This window comes from Passer domesticus, chromosome 2 (assembly GCF_036417665.1).
Source record: "Passer domesticus isolate bPasDom1 chromosome 2, bPasDom1.hap1, whole genome shotgun sequence".
Taxonomy (NCBI): Eukaryota; Metazoa; Chordata; class Aves; order Passeriformes; family Passeridae; genus Passer; species Passer domesticus.
In genome coordinates, this window is record NC_087475.1 from 106,192,297 (window position 1) to 106,210,275 (window position 17,979).

Consider the following 17,979-nt stretch of genomic DNA (forward strand, 5'->3'; position numbering starts at 1 on the left):
TCCCTTGCCAGTGTGGAAATAATAATTTCCGTGGTAATGGCCACGCACTGTGCCTGCTGGGGCGGGTCTCTCCTCGCCGCGTCCATGAGTGTCTGTCTTAACGCGTCTTTTTTTTTCCTCCCACCCCTCTGTCTCCCTAAAAATGCTCAGAAAAAGAACTTGTATCACAGGAGCGGTCAGGTTGCAAGGGACCACAGCGTGTCATTTGGTTCAACCTCCCGGCTGAAGAAGGGTCGTGCAAAAGCACACGGTACAGGATTGTGTCCAGGCGGCTCTGGAGTATCTCCGGTGAGGGAGACTCCTGACAGACAACACAAGAAGAGAAGCTTTCAGTTCCCCTTGAAGCTGCTAAATAGAACTTAAATACTAACTAGCAAAATAGATAAAGGAGTATAAAAGTAGACACACAGGATGCTAAATATAGCTGGAACCAGTGAATAAACAGATAACAAGGAGTATAGTGGCTTTTGTGGCAAAGCCATGTAACAAGAAGCATCAGTGCATGCCCTAAAAGAAGTTCAAGCCAAGGTCATCTGCATCATTGGGGGTGTCAGGAAAATCCACAAATGCCAGATGCTTATGTCCAAAAAGGAGACAGAGATGTCCAGCAACTTTATTTGAATAAAGGGAGAGTTCACTGGGGCACACACCTACAAAGTTTGCTTTCTCGAGGTTTCGGAGGGCACAGCCGCCTTTTATCCTAAACTCCTGGCCGCATGTTGCCCTCTTCCTTTCCCCATTGCCAAGGTACTGGGAAGGTACAGCCTTCCTGAACTGCCTAACACATATCCCCGCCTTGAACCTACTATTTCACCCCACAATTTAGAAGTTCAATCTTGTCTGTTTCAGGAGCCAAGCACTCTGGGCTCTGCTGCCCAAAACTGGCAGAAACATTAAGACCCATTTCAAAGATTTTAACACCCATACCTTCACTCATCAAATTGTTCATAAAGACATCAGCTTTCCTCTCGGGGCCACTCAGTGAGTATGACCACCACAGACCCATTTAGATTACCCTCTAGGACCATAAAAGACTTCTGAGGTGGATCCATGCAAATTAGTTCTAGAAATAGTGATGTTTCTGTGTAGGAAGTACACTGCAATGAATATATATGGTCATGATGGGATTTTACTCTGGACACAGCTATATTAGAGAAGATACCTTCTGGGTATCCAGCACACTCATAATAAAGAATCCCTGCTTTCTAACACTTTAAGTTGTATTAGAAAGTTTGTTTGCCAGCTGTTTTCTGTCTCACTCCACATCTCTCTGGACATCTTGTTCCAGTGCGTGAACACACACACAGTAAAGTTCTTCCTCGTGGTCAGGAGGAAGAACTGTGCATCAGTTTCTGCTTATGTCCTACTGGCTAGCACCAGTGAGAAGAGCCTGGCTCCATCCACTTTTTTATCATGGCAAAATGCCAAATTTTGTTATAAAGACCTGTGCTACACTCTCTCCATGGTTGGGACACAGAACCTTACCCCGTCTCCACTATATGGGATAGAAGAGCCTAAAATTCCTAATTACTGTCACTGGGGGATTGTTCTAGTGCAGCTCCGTGCGAGACAGCTGTAGGCAAAACTGTTGCAAAAACATCTGCAAGGGCCTCTGGGATCCTTGCAGGATGCTGACTAGCCACAGAGGAGGTGAGACTGGCAGTCACCTCACACCTGATAAGGTGAGACTGAAACCTGGTGGGAAGGGAGATTGTTATCGCTTTCCCGCAGGAGAGGCGGGTGGAGCTGTGGAGCCATGGAGCAGCTGCCATGCTGCAGGAGGGATGGGCCACCACAGAGATGCTGCTGAGGATGCTGCCCACGAGACATTTCCTCACCAGTGCCAGCAGACTGCATGCACCAGTTGCCATTCGTGCTGGGAGATGGGCAGTGGGACGGCAGCTTCCAGAGCTGTGGAGTTTCCGTGCGCTGCTGGTGACCCACTGAGAGACCGAGATGACTGTAGTTGAGATTGGCCCCGAGGTTTCCAAGAGTGCAAGGGCACTGCTTGAAGTTTGCTGCCATCCTGCCTCACCTCCCATGCTTGCCCTAGTGCCTGTGTGATTGTGGGATTGTGCAGCAGTCCAGCAGGAAAGCTGCTCCAGGGAAAGGCAGATCCCCTCTTTGGATGGATCAGTTCTAAACTGCATGAACATGACCAAGAGGGTGTGCCTGTGTATCTGAGCAAGGGGAGTCTCTGACAGCTCTCATTTAGATTATTTTAAGCTACATAAATGTGCAAAATGTCCTCTTCCAGTTGCCATTGCCACCAGTGAGAAACAAAAGGTTTACTGAAAAAGCATTTAAAAATGCAGGCAACTTTCCAGTAACAGCAGGGGGAAAAAGCATACATACTGAAAAGAAAGACAGGTGGAAATTAAAACCAGATAAAACTGTATATGGACCTTTACTTGTGAAAGCAGATAACAATTGTAGCAAATTACCATGGGGAAAACACAGATTATTCATTTCTTGAGTGATCTGAAAAAAGTCTGCAGACAACTGCAAGTTACTCAAGGGGCTATGAGTTTTACAGCAGGGTTATATTATCCAGGTATTGTATGAATACTAAGGCGTGGTTAGTAATCTCTGTTAACCTTCAAATCTGTGAATGTGGAGAGGCAAACAGTACTGTCTGCAACTTAAACCTGGCAAGGCTGGATGCAGGATCCCAAGAGGTTGGTCCAGTGGTAGTATTAGCACTGCAGTCCTTCATGTTGCTTTCCAAAGCCATGGATAATGAGGGAATGTGAAAAAGATGCAATTTCAAACTGAAAAGCTGTAGTGGGGTTAAGTACAAAGTCCTTGAGGCAGAGCCCACAGATAGCTCTGTACCTAATGGGCTTCACACAACTGAAACTGCACTCCCTAAACCTCACTGTTACTCTGCACACCCCCTTCGCTGTGTTTGACACCTGCAGCCTGAGGCGATGTGTCCTGAATTTGCTCATGACTCCCAAATTAGAGTAAATATTTCTTTTCAGTCTGATTTGCAAATGCTTGTTCTCCCCCCACCTCCGCCTCCCCCCATCCTCTTCTCCTCTACCACCGAAAATTGTGATGTTCTCCCCCAGGTTCCAGGAAACCGTGTGACTAATTAACAGTTGGGGTGAGCTCAGGTGCAAAGAAAAAGCCAGTCAGATGATGGGCTGCTGCTCACTCTCTCCAGCAAGTGCATTCCATCTCTGCATGTGTCTGCCCTGCTGCTTCCTAAGGGAAAAGAAAATGCCAGCCTTCTGTGGGCTGCCCACTCTGGATCCTCGCAGCACAACCAGGATCCAGCAAAACCGATTTTCCTGCTATGGGAGCAAAAGCGCCGCAGCCTGGGCAGAGGCATAACACCCTCTTTCCTCCTAGAAGGATTTGTCTGCATCTTTCATCACACCATGGGGTGGCCCTGTTCCTTCTGGCTTTTGGGTAGTTTGGGGTCTGTACATCAGAGGATTTGTGAGAAGAGAATGCAGCCCACAGCTCGGGTCGCCAGGGGTGGCACACAGCAAAGTAGTGGGGACATCTTCAAAAAGCCATACCTGAGAGACAGCAGCTATGGATTTCTGTGTCTTCCTCACATCTAAATGCAGCAGGAACTTATTTTGCATGGGTCCTGCTGGTGAAGAGCGCCTGGTACCATTTCTTGCCTCTTGGAGAAAGGGTGTTTTGCTGAGCTCAGAACTCTGTGGGAGCTGGGAAGTCCTCCACAGCAGCATCGCATCCCTTAGAGCAGGGATTTCCAGCAGTCATGGTGCTTCTAGCAGCAAATTTATCTTCTGATTTTTTAAAGGCTGCTGTTCCCTGCATAACTGTACTCTGTGTATCTATATTCACGTGTTTATCTTTATCCATATATCAGGAGGAAGAATTGCTTCATCTCCTAGCAGGGAACCTCAGACTTCCAGAGGCAGCTAGAGAAACAACCGAGAAAGAGGCTCACTCTTGATGCTCTGCAGGAGGATTTCATCACAGCCCTGCGTGGGTGGGATGTTCCTACCTGTCTCCACTCTCTCAGCATCTGCAGACATGCAGTGACTCCACATGTCAGACAAAAAAGAAGAGTTTTCCAACTGCAGATCTGATGCTCAATTACAGAATGGAGCCTGACAGCTACTACTACTGGGTATTAATAACTCTGCTTCACTTTATGGCTTTAACAGCTGTAGCAACCAAGATTTATGATGACACATTACGTTCAGCAATGCATCACATAAGGAAACTAATCTGACAGTGCCAGGTCACTGAGCTCACTTACAGGCTTTTAAGTGAGTTTCTTCTGCCAGATTTGCTGCCCTATTTACTGGATGAAAACGAACAACTTGCACTGTTTTAACATAACTCTGTACTTGCCTCTGTTTTGGCAGCTCCCAGACTCTTTCCCCTTTGTCACGCTGCCTTCCCAGGAGCCAGCTGATCCTTCTTCATTCCCCATCCTCTGTCTGAAAACCCTTTGAAACACGTCCAGTGCTGTGTATCCTGAAGAAGGGTACACCCCAGGAGAGGGGAGGAGGGAGGAAGCTGGGAGGAAACACTGGAGGAACAGGCAGAAGAGATGAGGGATGGAGCAGCTGTGGGAGAGGGGAGAGATGACAATTGTCCAAGAGCAGAGGAGCATGGTGGCTGCCAGCACTCACTGTCTTCTGGCAGGATTTTATCTGTATCCCAGTCACTCTTGGAGAAAGTGTGTCTTGCAAAGATTGGGCTCACCCATTACTTCTCCCTAGACTTAGAATTAGAGCTGGCAGGAAGGTCCTAAATAACTGCTAAACATTAAGATTGTACCCTGGAGCTGTGTCTGGGCTGTGTCAGCCACCTCAGCAGCCACAGCACCTGAGGAGTAGCCCATGGTTTTTAATATCTTGTCCCAGCAGGGAGTTGTATATTTCCATGTTTTCTGTCCTCATGGCACAATAATCCACTGCACAGACACAGGTGGATGTGTAGCAGAACGCAGATTCTCCTTAGGGGTAAATGGGCTCATTCATTCCTCAAAGATGCATGCCTCATTATTCCTGCAATTTACTTAGGAGCCTGGTCCAGCCAGCTTTAATGGCATGTCCAATTCCCATCCCAAGGACCCTTTGTGTGGCACTTGTGAAAAGCAATTAAAAAGAACAAGCTTATTGTCAGGAGGTCTAAGTTCTCTGCAGACAGTACTGTGCTGTTACCCTGACAAACACTCAAGGTCTGCTAGTCAGAGGATAAAGAAAACACTCTAAAACAGAGTGGAGATACCTCTTTGTGTTTAAAAATGTTTTTGTGAAACAAGAACTTTTAAACAAATAACGTAAAGTATGAACTTTAAAGTATTGAGTTCACATTTCTTCCTTTGATTAATACTTTAACATCCATAATGGCAGTATCTACTGCAGTTTATCTTTGTCTATATTGGTATCTAATAAATATTCCCAATAGAAAATATTTCATAATAAGTATTTTAATTACTCCCCATGTGACAACAGAAAATATGCTGCCCAAAATCATCAGTTGTTGTCAAAAGGCAATATTATTTGAGGCAGAAATCTTGCTGAAGAAGTATGCTTAAGAGGTGAGATCATTCACTGTTTTAATCTCCAAGTGAGACATTTCCTTACAAGTGGTTATGCTTCTCTCATGTGTGCTACTACTTCTGTTTGAGTTCCCTATTCCTCTTTCTAATTTTAGAAACATAGGGAAAAAGTGTTGAGAGACATCTGGATCCTCACGTCCAGCTCCATACCGCCACAATCAATCATATTACAAATTTTCTTTTCTAGCTTCATCTTAAACCTAGTTTTATTCCCTTCCCTCCTGCAAGGCTCTGAAATCTCATTATTTATCTCATTGGACAACAAGATGGTAGCTTGCCTCAAATCTGATTCTTGTGCAATATTATCCTTTAATTTAAATGGGTCATTTTGTTTTCTGTTATTTATCCCAGTGGGGCAATACTGGAATAAAATAAATAATTATCTAACCTATCCATATTCCTGCTCAGCTTTGGCTTTGTTGGTGAAACAAGGCAGCCTGTTGTGTTTGCTAGGCAAAAAGGAGCTTTCCAGTTTCCCCATTCAAGGCCAGCTCTTCTCCATATGTGTGCAGGTTTTAATTCATCTTTCTTGACTGTGTATGGCCAAACAGTATAACAGATGTAGCGGTGATTTTTTTTTTTCCAATGCTTTATAAGTACATTTTTTATTTCTACTAGGATTATGTCAGCTGGCCTGCCCTAGGTTGTGTTGATTTTTCTCCCTGCTTCTATGAGTCCTGATTATCCTAACAAAAGGCAGATACCCCAGTATTTGATGAAACGTTATGTTCTCAGCAGAAATGGTGACTTTTGCCCCCAGAACGCATGATCTTGCACCCTGCACTATTAACCCCCAGCTGGTTTTTATGACACTGCATCTCCAAGTGAATTCCTGTCCAGTGATTCCATCATCCTTGTCCGTGTGCTCAGAGCCTCCCACAGCCCATCAGCCAGAGTTTCCAGTAGCACTGCTCTGACATCCTTGTGAGCCTGTCCTTGTAGGCTCTGGATAAGTGCCTGCTTTGGCTGTTGCCAGTCGTGCACCACAGAGAACTCTTTGGAAGAGCAGGATGTCTGGGATCTCTGCTGACAGCTCTTCTGTCTGGGACAAGGTGCCTTCTGGAAAGCCCTGTTTTATTTCAGTAAACCCACAGATTCACAGAATCATAGAACCAATTAGGCTGGAAAAGATCTCTGAGGTGATCAACTCCAACCTATGACCAAACACCACCATGTCAACTAGGTAATGGCACTGAGTGCCACATCCAGTCTTCCTTTAAACAACTCCAGAGATGGTGACTCCATCATCTCCCTGGGCAGTCCATTCCAACGTGTAATCTCCATTTCAGTGAAGAATTTCTTCCTCATGTCCAACCTGAACCTGCCATAGCGTAAGACTGTCGTCTCCTGTCACTTGGAAGAAGAGACTATCACCGCCTGGCTACATCCTCCTTTCAGGCAGTTGTGGAGAGCAATAAGGTCTCCCCTGAGCCTCCTTTTCTCCAGACTACGCAACCTCAGCTCCTTCAGCCGTTCATCACGGGACTTGTGCTCCAGATCCTTCACCAACTTCGTTGCTCTTCTTTGGAGGCGCTTCAGCCCCGCAATGCCCTTCCAGAACCGCGGGGCCCTTTGCCAAGTTTGTGTTTCTATGGCAGGGGGGAGCTGGGCGCTGCGTGTGGAGCTCGCGGGGCGAGCCCCCGAGGCGGCGGGCGAGGGCTCCGGGGCTGGGGCCCGCCCCGAGCGCCGCGGGGCTCCCGGGCGGAGCGCCCGGCCCGGCGGCCAGAGCCGCCCCCGCTGCGGCGGGAGGGCCGGGCCGAGCCGGGCCGGGCGGGGCCGGGCGGGCCGGGGCGGGGCGGCGGTGCAGGGCCATAAAGGGCCGTGGCGGGCAGCGGCGGGGCTGGCGTGGTTGCTCGGGGTGAGCGGCGGGGCCGAGGTGAGCGGCGGGGCCGGGGCTCCTCTCCCCTCTCCGGGGCGGGCGGGCTCTCCTGGGGGCTGTCGCTGCTGTGGGTGCTGGAGGCGGCGTAAGGCGGAGGGAGCAGGGGCAGGCCCCTGGACTCTTTTGGGTGTTGTGTCAAATTATATGTGTCTTATAGGAGAAAGTTGCTGCTGCAGGGTAGCGCACCTCGTCGTGGCCAAGGTGAAGGTGTGCAGTCCTCGCTCTTTTTTGCTTCTGGTTTGAGTGTTGTTTTCAATGCTCTTTACGCTCGGTATTAACCATAGTGCCTCCTGCCTCCGTAGTGGTGCTCTTCCCAAGGAGTGAGTGTCTTCAGGTGTCAGTCTTGTGAAGGGAGTGGCTGGCAGTGAAACAAGAGGCGTGGGGGCTGTTAGCATCCCAAATCCACTGGGGTCGCTAGGAATCTGTTGTCTCTAACATAAACCTTGCCGAGTAGGCAAACACTAGTGATTTGGGAGTGGGAGGCTTTGGAGGTTGATAGCCTGAGAATTAAACCCTCCACTGAGCTAGAAATGAAATGCTTTATCTTTCTCCCCGCGGGGCAGCAATGTGCATTATTCTCCTAGGTGAGGGTCACCAAACAGAACCAAGTGTGTGGTGGGGTTGGAAGCACTGGTCCAAATCCTTTCTGGTCACTGGGTCAGTGAGCTGCGTGTGTTATCTTAACTACAGAGAGGGCTACAAATGGGAAGAAGGAGAGGGAATAGTTTCAGAGGCAGTTTCTGAAAGCACTTGCAGCTTCAGTTAGAAGTTGTGGGAAGACTCCTGTGTTCTTTAGTGATCTGAAGGATTTAATGGAAACGCAGTGAGTTTACTGAGGAAATGTACTTTAATGTGCTTGAACTGCCTGAGAGCAACTGCTGGCAGGCTTGATGCTTTTGTGTTTATGCTGTGATGGAGCATTAAAGATCAAGCTTGAAGAACCTCTTGATTTGTCCTAGATTAATCATCTTGCAAATCAGAGGTTTGTTTTGTACCTGCTGATGTGATCCATGGCAGCACAGTTTGTAGTGCAGCAGCTCCTGCTCAAAGGCAGAAGCTACTTCCCCAGAAGCATTTTAACCTCACTGCGTTCTTGCTCTAGGTTTGGCTCTCTTCATCCAAAGAGGTGGTAAGTCAAATGAGTTGCTCAAAAATGAAAAGCTGAAAAAGGGGAGCTTTGAGATGACAATAGCTGTTCTTTGGAACTTGCTTAAAAATGTTCCATGAACTGTGCTGTTGCATGCTAGGAAACTATAGGGTTTGGTTTTTCCTCCTTGGTAGGCAAGAGTTAATTAGCTTAAGTTTGACTAGTCTGACCTTGGCAGCTGCAGTCTTCAGGAGTACTTGGGGCAGAAGAAGGTGAGGCCTAAATTAGTCTGTAGCTGTCAGGAAGCACCTGGCTACACAGAAACCTGGAAGACTTAAAATAAGAAAAGGGTATTAACACTGTTTTGAGTTGCATGACAGAACATCTGTAAGTATCTCCATGCTACAAAAGGCAGGTGGCTTAAGGAATCTTGTCACAGCTAATTGGATCATTCTCTTGTACTTAAAATGTTCAGACAAGGCTGTGACTAGTCTGGTTAGTGAGAGTCTGGGTGTTGAAAGAGTAACATGAACTTAATATCCATCATCTGAATTTGTCCCAGGTCTTACAAGCTTGTTTGCCCTTCACAAATGAGCAGAACTTGGGGCAAGTATGAACATTTCCAGAAAGGTAGTTTGGTTAGGCAGCGTCTCTGAAGAAAGGTAAAGTGTTGCTTACAAAGACTGGAGTGCCCATTGAATGCTGTTACCTGAGTTTGCAGTTGAAATTCTGTCCAGGATGTTGAAGAGCTGCAGCTTTTTGCAGGAGCAAGATGTACTTGACCTTTATCCTGTGAGTGCTAGATGGTGGATCATTTAGAAAGGAAAGCATTCTATGTATAGGAAGAAATCTTGTATCTCTGACATAATTTAAGAGTTATCAGTGGACTGGATGTCTAAGCACTGAAACTAACACCTGAGGCTGTTCTACAGTTGTGTTAGTTGGAGACAGCAGTTTGAGCTTTATACGCATCATGAAACAACTTCAAAGCCTGCCTCTCAGATGTCATTTGCAGCTCATCTCACTTCTGCTGGTGCTGCTGATGACTTTTGCCTTAGCTTGTGTCATCTTTGGTAATTTCCATTTGACACAAACTACTTTCCTGAAGTAACTCTATCTCACCAAAAAAAAAAAAGAACAATGGCAACTTTTTTTTTTTTGCCTGCACCAATAGAAAAGCTGTTGTCTCATTTCAGGTGAAAATTGCTGATAATCATTGATACATAGTTATTTCTGTCTAGTTTGTGTCTGTGTGAATGGACAGAAAAACAGAGCCTAGGAATAGCTCTAGGAAGCATAAACCGAAGCTCTGACTTGTCTTTTTATATTCTACCTCTGTACAGTTTCTTTGGAGAAGAAAAGCCCTAAGATGGCAGGCAAAGGAAGCAGCAGAGCAGACTCCATGTCCTGCAGTGTACTGAACTGGGAGCAGGTCAGCCGTCTGCACGAGGTTCTCACAGAGGTGGTTCCCATCCATGGGCGGGGGAACTTCCCGACGCTGAAGATCACTCTGAAGGACATTGTTCAGACCGTTCGGGGCCGGCTGAGCGAAGCCGGCATTGTGGTCCACGATGTCCGTCTGAACGGTTCTGCAGCTGGTCACGTCCTGGTCAAGGATAATGGGCTGGGATGCAAAGACCTGGATCTCATTTTTCAAGTTTCTCTTTCAAGTGAGGCAGAGTTTCAGTTAGTTCGAGATGTGGTCTTGAGATCCCTCTTGAATTTCCTGCCAGAAGGAGTAAGCAAGCTGAAAATCAGTCCCGTAACACTGAAGGAAGCCTACATCCAGAAGCTGGTCAAAGTGTACACGGAGACTGACCGTTGGAGCTTGATATCACTTTCCAACAAGCATGGCAAAAACGTGGAGCTTAAGTTTGTAGACTGCATACGGCGGCAGTTTGAGTTCAGTGTGGACTCGTTCCAGATCATTCTGGACTCCCTGCTCTTTTACTATGACTACTCGGAAACACCCATGTCGGAACACTTCCATCCAACTGTGATTGGGGAGAGCATGTATGGAGACTTTGAAGCAGCTTTTGATCATCTCCAGAACAAGCTGATAGCTACCAAAAATCCTGAAGAGATCCGAGGTGGTGGGCTGCTGAAGTATAGCAACCTCTTAGTACGAGACTTCAGGCCCATGGATAAGGACGAGATCAAAACGCTGGAGCGCTACATGTGCTCCCGATTCTTCATAGACTTCCCAGACATCCTGGATCAGCAGCGCAAGCTGGAGACCTACCTCCAGAACCACTTCTCCAAAGAAGAGAGGAGCAAGTACGACTACCTCATGATTCTGCGCAGGGTGGTGAATGAGAGCACCGTCTGCCTCATGGGGCACGAGCGAAGGCAGACTCTCAATTTGATTTCTCTGCTGGCACTCAAGGTGCTGGCAGAACAGAACGTCATCCCTAATGCCACTAATGTCACCTGTTACTACCAGCCAGCACCTTATGTCAGCGATGCAAACTTCAGCAACTACTATCTGGCAAGTGCCCCTGTGCTGTACAGCCAGTCCTACCCCACTTGGTTGCCTTGCAATTGATTGCTTCCCTCGAGTGCTCCTGGCTGGAGACTACTGAAAGCCAAGAGTGTAAATATAGACGAGTAATAAGTGTCAGTTGGATGTTCTCTAATGGAAACATGACTGTATCAGACTGTCCATTTCCTGGTGTGCAGTGGGATTATGCAGCCAGGTGACCTGCTATGAATCTTTAAGTGTATCTCTACAAATGCCAAAAAGCCTTATTACCTCTTCATCAGGGGAAGAGAACCAGCAGCCAGATGTTAAGAGGAATAATTGAGAAACTTTGTACTAGCTCTGGAAGTGGCTGTTAACGTGGGATCTAAGTGGAGTATTCAGTAAACTGGGTTGGTTAATTGACTGTAAAATGCCTTAAGCAGAAGCTGCTCCTGGAGTAGCAGCAAAACTCTGCTTTCTATTTCCTAACCTCATTACTCTTCCTCAGTCCAAGTTCTGGCCAAATTTCTCTTGAGCTAATTGTGCCAAGACTGGGCTCATGTTATGCTTGGGTCGCTTTCACTTGGTGTCTGTGTAGAGCTGGTAACAGCATGGATACTGTCTGTCTTGTAGAGGACATAAATGTTGTTTCCTGTAGTGCCTGTGGCGATGTGGTCCTGCCTTGAGTTCAAGACTAATTTATTGGAAGTTGAAGATAGTTTAGTAAGTCTATTCATAAAGCATAAGATGGTTAAATTTTTCTTGACTACAAAAACTTGGAAGGTGGCATTTCTAAAAACACACTAAAACATAATCTAAAACTTGGTAATGTAAAAAGTTCTTGAAAGGAGAAATTGAAGCTTTAAATAGAATTGGAGCCACAGTTTGAACAGTGAACTTGGAAAAATATTCTTGAGTCCAGCATGAAGCTAAAGCTTTTCTGACTATCTTTCAAGACAATTTTGGCACAGTTGGAAAGTAGCACAGCTCTTACTTTGGGGTTTGACCAGATTTTCTTCCTCACAGGTCTGCAGCAAAACCAACAAAAATCCCAAGTCACTATAAGTTGCAGGATTATGTGCACTCCTGCCACAGTATGAATTCTGAAGTGCCTCCTAAAATGAATTTCTTATTGTCCAACTTCAGGCCGGTCCTGAAGGTTTGCCTTTCTGTCACCACTGAGCTTACTGGGTTATCCCTATCACCTGATCACTGTATGAGACAGCATTTTGAATGGTTAGGGTAAAATTCTTCCTTTTTACTGCTCTTAACCCTCACTTGAAGGGGTGTACAAACGCTAAGCAGAGCTCTCCACAGAAGCTGTATGTGTTGAAAGTTTGGGCCTGAGTTCAGAATAGTCTCTGGAAGAATATGCACTCCCTTGGAGGTACAGAGGGCTGATCTTCCTGAAGGGTGTGTGCTGAACTTGCTGCTTTGAGACTCCTGGGCTTCATAAGGAAGGTTAAAAATTCCTCAATTATTTATGTAGTGGTGTTATTAACCGGATGATCTTCACTGAATTATAATAGTAAAATACATATAACAATGATCTTGAGTTTTTGTTTAACCAGAGATGTAGACTAGAAAGGCAAATCTTAGAGCTATTTATTATGTGCTGGTGCAATGTTCAAGAATGCTTGTTCACTGAATCTTTTTTATTGCTTCTATAACTATTTATTACTGTTTCTGCAAGCTTGTAAGACCGAAGTGCCTGATCCAACAAATTATTAAGGCTTAGAAGGTAAAGCAGAAAGCAGGTGGAACACCAATGTTTGGTTGCTATTCAACGTGGAAAACAGCAGCAGCACTGTGCTTAAATAAAAGTAAAAAATGCCTGCTTCTCAAAAGACCAAGAAGTTCTTTCCGCTTTTCATAACTACTTTGTAAAGACTGTCTCAACAGAGCAGTGAGGCTACTTCTCTGTTCAGACTTCATTTAGCTTAGGAAGGCAGGGAGGGACACAGTCTACTAAGTGGACTGTGTGTAGCTAAGCAGGCTTTAGCCTGCTGTTCCTGAACAGTTTTGATAGCAACTTCGGTAGCAAAATGACAAATAATTTGGTGGATTATATTGTGAGCTTTTTTCATTAAAGGCTTCCTGATTAGTCAGCCAAAGTAGCTAAACTTGAAAGCAAAGCCACCTTTTTCATTAACTGTGGCTTGGACTTGGTGTGGTTTACAGACAAGACATCTGTCATCCAAGACTTTGACTTTTTAAAAACTATCATGATGCCAGTGTTGTCATATGTGTTAAACTTAGTGCAAGCTTACTGCTGGAATGCAGTCCTAGACAAGAATAACTCCTGCATGGAAAGCAATACTTGGCCTAGTATAGAGTGTCACTATAAAGAAGACTTAAGAGTTTGTAATTGCTGCCATCTCTTGCATAGATGTTTTTGAAGCCAGCCTATGCTATAGCCATTGCAGAAGTGAACAGTTGCCTAGAAGGGCTCAGACTCAGGTATCTGCCTTCTCTCTGATGTCATGTCTGATCTTTAGGAACTGTTTTTGTGCATTGGCTTGCATGGAAGAAGTGGTGAGATGCTTGGGAGGGGTCCTCACAAGCTGGAAACACAGACTTGTTTTATTAGTCTTTAATGCCTTGGCTGCTGGACATCAGGCCAGGTGCATCTCCTGGAAAAGGAAATCCTAGAGAAGGAGAAAAGGCTGGATTGGATTCCTAGTGAGACAGAGCTATGGAGAAGTTAAGTTTCCTGCCATAACTATTGTGCTTTTGCTGTTGTAACTTGATGCTGAGACCTCTGAGGAAGCTCCACATTGAGTTGCTGCTTTCTGAGCAGCTGCGTGGCTGGGTTTGAGCTTTGCAGGACTCCTGTGTTCCCTGTTTGGCAGCTTGATGGTGCCAGTGGCAGTGGCTTAACTTGGGTTAGCTGGTTTGGGTTCAGGTTTGTGGTGACCCTTGTTGCAAGGGGTAATTTGAGAATGAGCACTGGGTAAAAGTGATGACCCTAGGCTGAGTCTAGGATGCCTGCTTGGTTCAGTCACTCCTCAGCACTAATAATGCCTCTGCAAATCTCTTCTAACCTCTTGTGTGTCATGTGGGGCTTAGGGAGAGACTACTGTACTTCAGACTGTTACCTGATACATTCCCTCTGGGCAGTGGCATTAAAACAAAGCTGCAGTAACACGCAGTGCATCATTCCTCAGGATCAAGCTTCTACTAACTAGGCTGTGGTGTAAAATAGCTGTTTGCTTGGTGTAGCTTGTCAGCACTGCTGGACAAAGCCAGTCTGAGGTTCAGCACCTGTTGACAACATTTATTGCCAAGTTCCCCTTGACTTGCAGTTTGTTGTTGTGACTTCCACTGTAAGATAGACTTTTTATTTGACAGAGATGCTACCAAAGAGACCTGGTAGAAGACTGTGTTTTAGTCACTTTGGTAAAAGTCCTGTGCTCATCCATGGTCACTGTAACAAGTTGTAAGCTAAAGCATAGTTTGTGCTTCCTCTGCTAAAGATTTAATTATTGCTGTGTTTGTCCTCAGCTCTGTCAGTCAATCACTGAGCTGGGGGTTTAAGACTACTGCTTGCTTCTGGACAACCATTTTTTCAAAAGATCTTCATGCTTTCACTTAATCATCTCCTCTACATAGCAGTAGGTAGTATTTAAATCTAGTCCAAATACCTAGAGCTTTTTATTGAAACCTAAAGATTCATATTTTGGACTTGAGTTCTGGAGTTAAGCATTTGGTATGTGCCTGGGCTTTGTGGGTTCCCAATTCCTAGAATAACCACTGATGTTACTAGTGCTCTCTGCTTGTCACCATATGAGTAGCTGGGAAAAGGCCTCTTAGAAGAGAACCTGGACAAATTGCCTTAATCCTAAACTGTCGGTGTACTGATGGTACTTGTTTTCCATTCCTGTCACTCAGCTCAGTCAGGATTCTGTAATTGTTAGGCACAGGAATGAGCAGTAAGTTGACTGCAGCCACCAGCAGCTTGGTCTAATTTGGGCACTGGGAGAGCCAAATGAATAATACAACTTCTAGCCCTTACACCTAAGTCTTGCTCAATTGTTTCTTGAATACAGTTAAGTGTATTTCATAAATGTTCTTTATTTTCAGTGAAGCTAGATATACAGTGAGACATTGGTCTGTAGTAGAAACTTTGGGGGGAATGGTTGGTGCACTCTGGATTTTCTCACTTAAATGTCTGGATTGGGCTTGTCTCTCTGAATAAAACTGCACTTCCCATTGAAATTTAGAAGGCCTTTTTTTCCCTGTGTTTCTAATTATTTTTTACTATTCAAAGAAGTCAGCTCTTGGAAAACCTGTCTCGCATCTCTTTGGAAAAAGTGATTTTTTTTTTTTCTTTCTCCCCCTCCCTCTGCTTTTAGCTGGCAAAACAGGGTACTAGAAATACTTGGATTTGTGATGAGCCCAGATGTGAGATTGGTCACAGTAACTTTGTCTACTGTTCTGCACTGTGGTGTTCACTTGTCGTCCTTGGAAATTGGGGTTTGGACCTTAATGATGCTGAAATCCTTGTGCAAATAAACATATGCTAAACAACCCTTGCCTCAAGCTATTTTTTTATCTAAACAATGCTGACAAAGTATCTGTACAGCTTATTGACCAGTGGGTGTGCAGGTGCACTTGTGAAGTGAGTAGTAGTGTGGGGTACACAGTAATGCTTGCTTTAGATGCTATTTGAGGTACATGTTTAATATCTGCCTCGACTGATTGAAGATTAGTCAGTTAAGTGAGACATGATTAATCTTTCACTTTCATTATAGAGACAGCTTCTAGAGAACGATTTTTTTCCTTGTCTGACCATCATCTGGTCTCAACTTTAAGACATGGTGAAACACAGACCTAGACCTGTTAGGTGGGGTCTGGTCTGAGCTAGAGCCTGCCAGTCTGTTCTGTGGCACACTCCATTTTATATGCTACTGCAAACTTCAACTCAAGACCCAAGGGGGTGAGAAACAAAGTCAGCAATTGTTCTTCAGGTTATTTACGAGTTGAAAGCCTTTGCTTTCATGCTGTCCTAAACACTGATGCTGCTATTAACCAATGGTCAGTGGGAGTTGAGCAGGTCAAAGCTAAGTACAAGCTAGGGCTGTGTGGTAGTCCTGCTGCTCCTGATCCAGAATAAAGAATAAATGCTCTTAAAAAGTGTGCTTGTTTCTAATCCCCTCCAGAGCTCAGACAAACTCCAGCATCAGTTACGTATCTCTCACCCTGGAGAAATTCCAGTCTCCAGGACTTTGTAACACGTGCAGTGGAAAGGTCTGTGGAATTTAGAGGCGATGTGATCCCATGGAAGCAATAGTGAACCTTGTGTAGTCCCTTTTTGAGATTAAATTGCTTCCCTATGAACTTAAATAGAGAACTAATAATGCAGCTGGGCAGCACAAACCATCTGCTGTCACCTAAAACTCTCTTACCTTAACTCCTGTTTGTCACACCATGAAAGCTTTGGAGTTATTTTGGGTACCACCCTTATGTTTCTGGAAAACCAAACTCAGCTTTGCAGGGTTAGATAGTGAAACAACAAAGTAGCTGTGCTTAGGCAAGTGCTGCCAGAATACTCTGTATGTTCCATATAGAGCTTATATAATGGTAAACATTCAGAGGTACTAAAGAAAGATGATTTTGCTCTATTGCAGTTGTATTGTTAGTGAAAATAAGTATCCTGTTCTGGTGTATCTGCTAGAACTCTGCATCATGCTGTGCAAGATGAGCTCAGTCTTGTCATGGGCTGTGAGGCATTAGACACATGGTAATCTACATTATTGTCATTATTCTGTTATTATTTTCTCCTTCCTTCTGTGATGGAATACTTAATATTTTTGAAATCAAAGTATTCAAGGTGCCCTTACAGAGACAGAGTAGTTGGTCCTATGAAAGAGAAAAAAAAATCTGTGCATTCCTGCTTATTTAACATTGCATATTACATGTTTGTATATTTAGTTCATCAATACATTAAATGCCTGCAGTTGCTATTTTCAGCAGTAAATTTTTTATGTATCCAGCACATACCACTTGAATATTGGCATAAAACATGGCAGTTGTGTTTTGCTGCAGTAGCAGAGCTATAATCTGTTCTGCTTCATCTCAACGAGTTCCATATCCTATAGGCAAGACTGCCCAGCCAAGGGACTATTTAGCCTGCCAAACCTTAGTGATTTTCCTCCTAGGAAAGGGTTGAGTCATCATGCTGGAAAAAAAGCAAGTCTTGGCAAAAAGTGTGTGCAAAGCAGCTGCTGTAGCCTAAGCTGGTAGTTTGTATATAGGATTAAGGAATCCTATACATTTGCTGGTGTTAGCCCTTTGACCCTTGGCTAAGTGGTTTAATTAACCAGCAGGAATGAGTTGTATAGGCTAGGCAAAATGCTGGGCTGTTTCTGTCACTGGTAAGTAGAGTAGAGGACAATCCATACCACCCCACTGCTTGGGGAATGGAGTAGTGCAAACTCTGGGAGAAGCCTGGCCAAGACAGAGGACTGGCTGGTCTAGTCTGTGCCAATAACCTTTTGTCACTGAGAAACCTCTGTAGAAACTCCTGCATTCTTCAGGAGACTCCCAAGGCTTGATTGCACCTCAAGCAAAGGGAAAATTGTCGTCCCTTGCAAGAGAAGTGTTGAAGTATGAGAATTCTAATTTAGTCACTGCCTCCATGCAGCAAGGCAAATCTGAGAGTGCCAGATATGTGGAATGTGAATTACACCCACAGACTGGTCCCTTTGTGGGTGCCCTTCCTGCTTCAGAAGTGACTGTCCACCTGCAGCAATTCCCTTCCCCACCCCCTCTCTATTGCTTATCTGAGAAACTTACTCTGAAAGCTATATCTGAATGTTCCTCCCTGAAAGCTAGTGCCCTGAGCTGGCCCTAAAGATAGTGGCAATGCATCATGTACTGGGAGAACCTGTTCTACTCTTTGATTGTGGTCATTACTGAGAATTTCAATTGCATTTTCACTCTGGGCTTTGGACTTCATCTTCAGCCTGTGGATTGCTGCATCCTTATCA

General features: G+C 45.1%; 1 protein-coding gene across 3 annotated transcripts; it reads left to right on the forward strand.

Moving 5' to 3' along the window:
• The first annotated feature begins 7,122 nt into the window (after positions 1-7,122).
• TENT5C (terminal nucleotidyltransferase 5C) lies at positions 7,123-15,517 on the forward strand. Of its 3 annotated transcripts, none has more exons than XM_064410341.1 (3): positions 7,123-7,139; positions 7,597-7,646; positions 9,870-15,517. In XM_064410341.1, the coding sequence occupies exon 3, from the start codon at positions 9,896-9,898 to the stop codon at positions 11,069-11,071; it is 1,176 nt and encodes a 391-aa protein (XP_064266411.1). In that variant the 5' UTR covers positions 7,123-7,139; positions 7,597-7,646; positions 9,870-9,895; the 3' UTR covers positions 11,072-15,517. The 3 variants fall into 3 exon arrangements, with proteins under 3 accessions (XP_064266411.1, XP_064266409.1, XP_064266410.1); XM_064410340.1 differs by lacking the exon at positions 7,123-7,139 and adding an exon at positions 7,415-7,436; XM_064410339.1 differs by lacking the exons at positions 7,123-7,139; positions 7,597-7,646 and adding an exon at positions 7,357-7,436.
• The last annotated feature ends 2,462 nt before the right edge of the window (positions 15,518-17,979 follow it).

Excerpts from the sequence above, each read along its gene's own strand:
- TENT5C (XM_064410341.1), top strand. The coding sequence starts at position 9,896 with ATGGCAGGCAAAGGAAGCAGCAGAGCAGACTCCATGTCCTGCAGTGTA.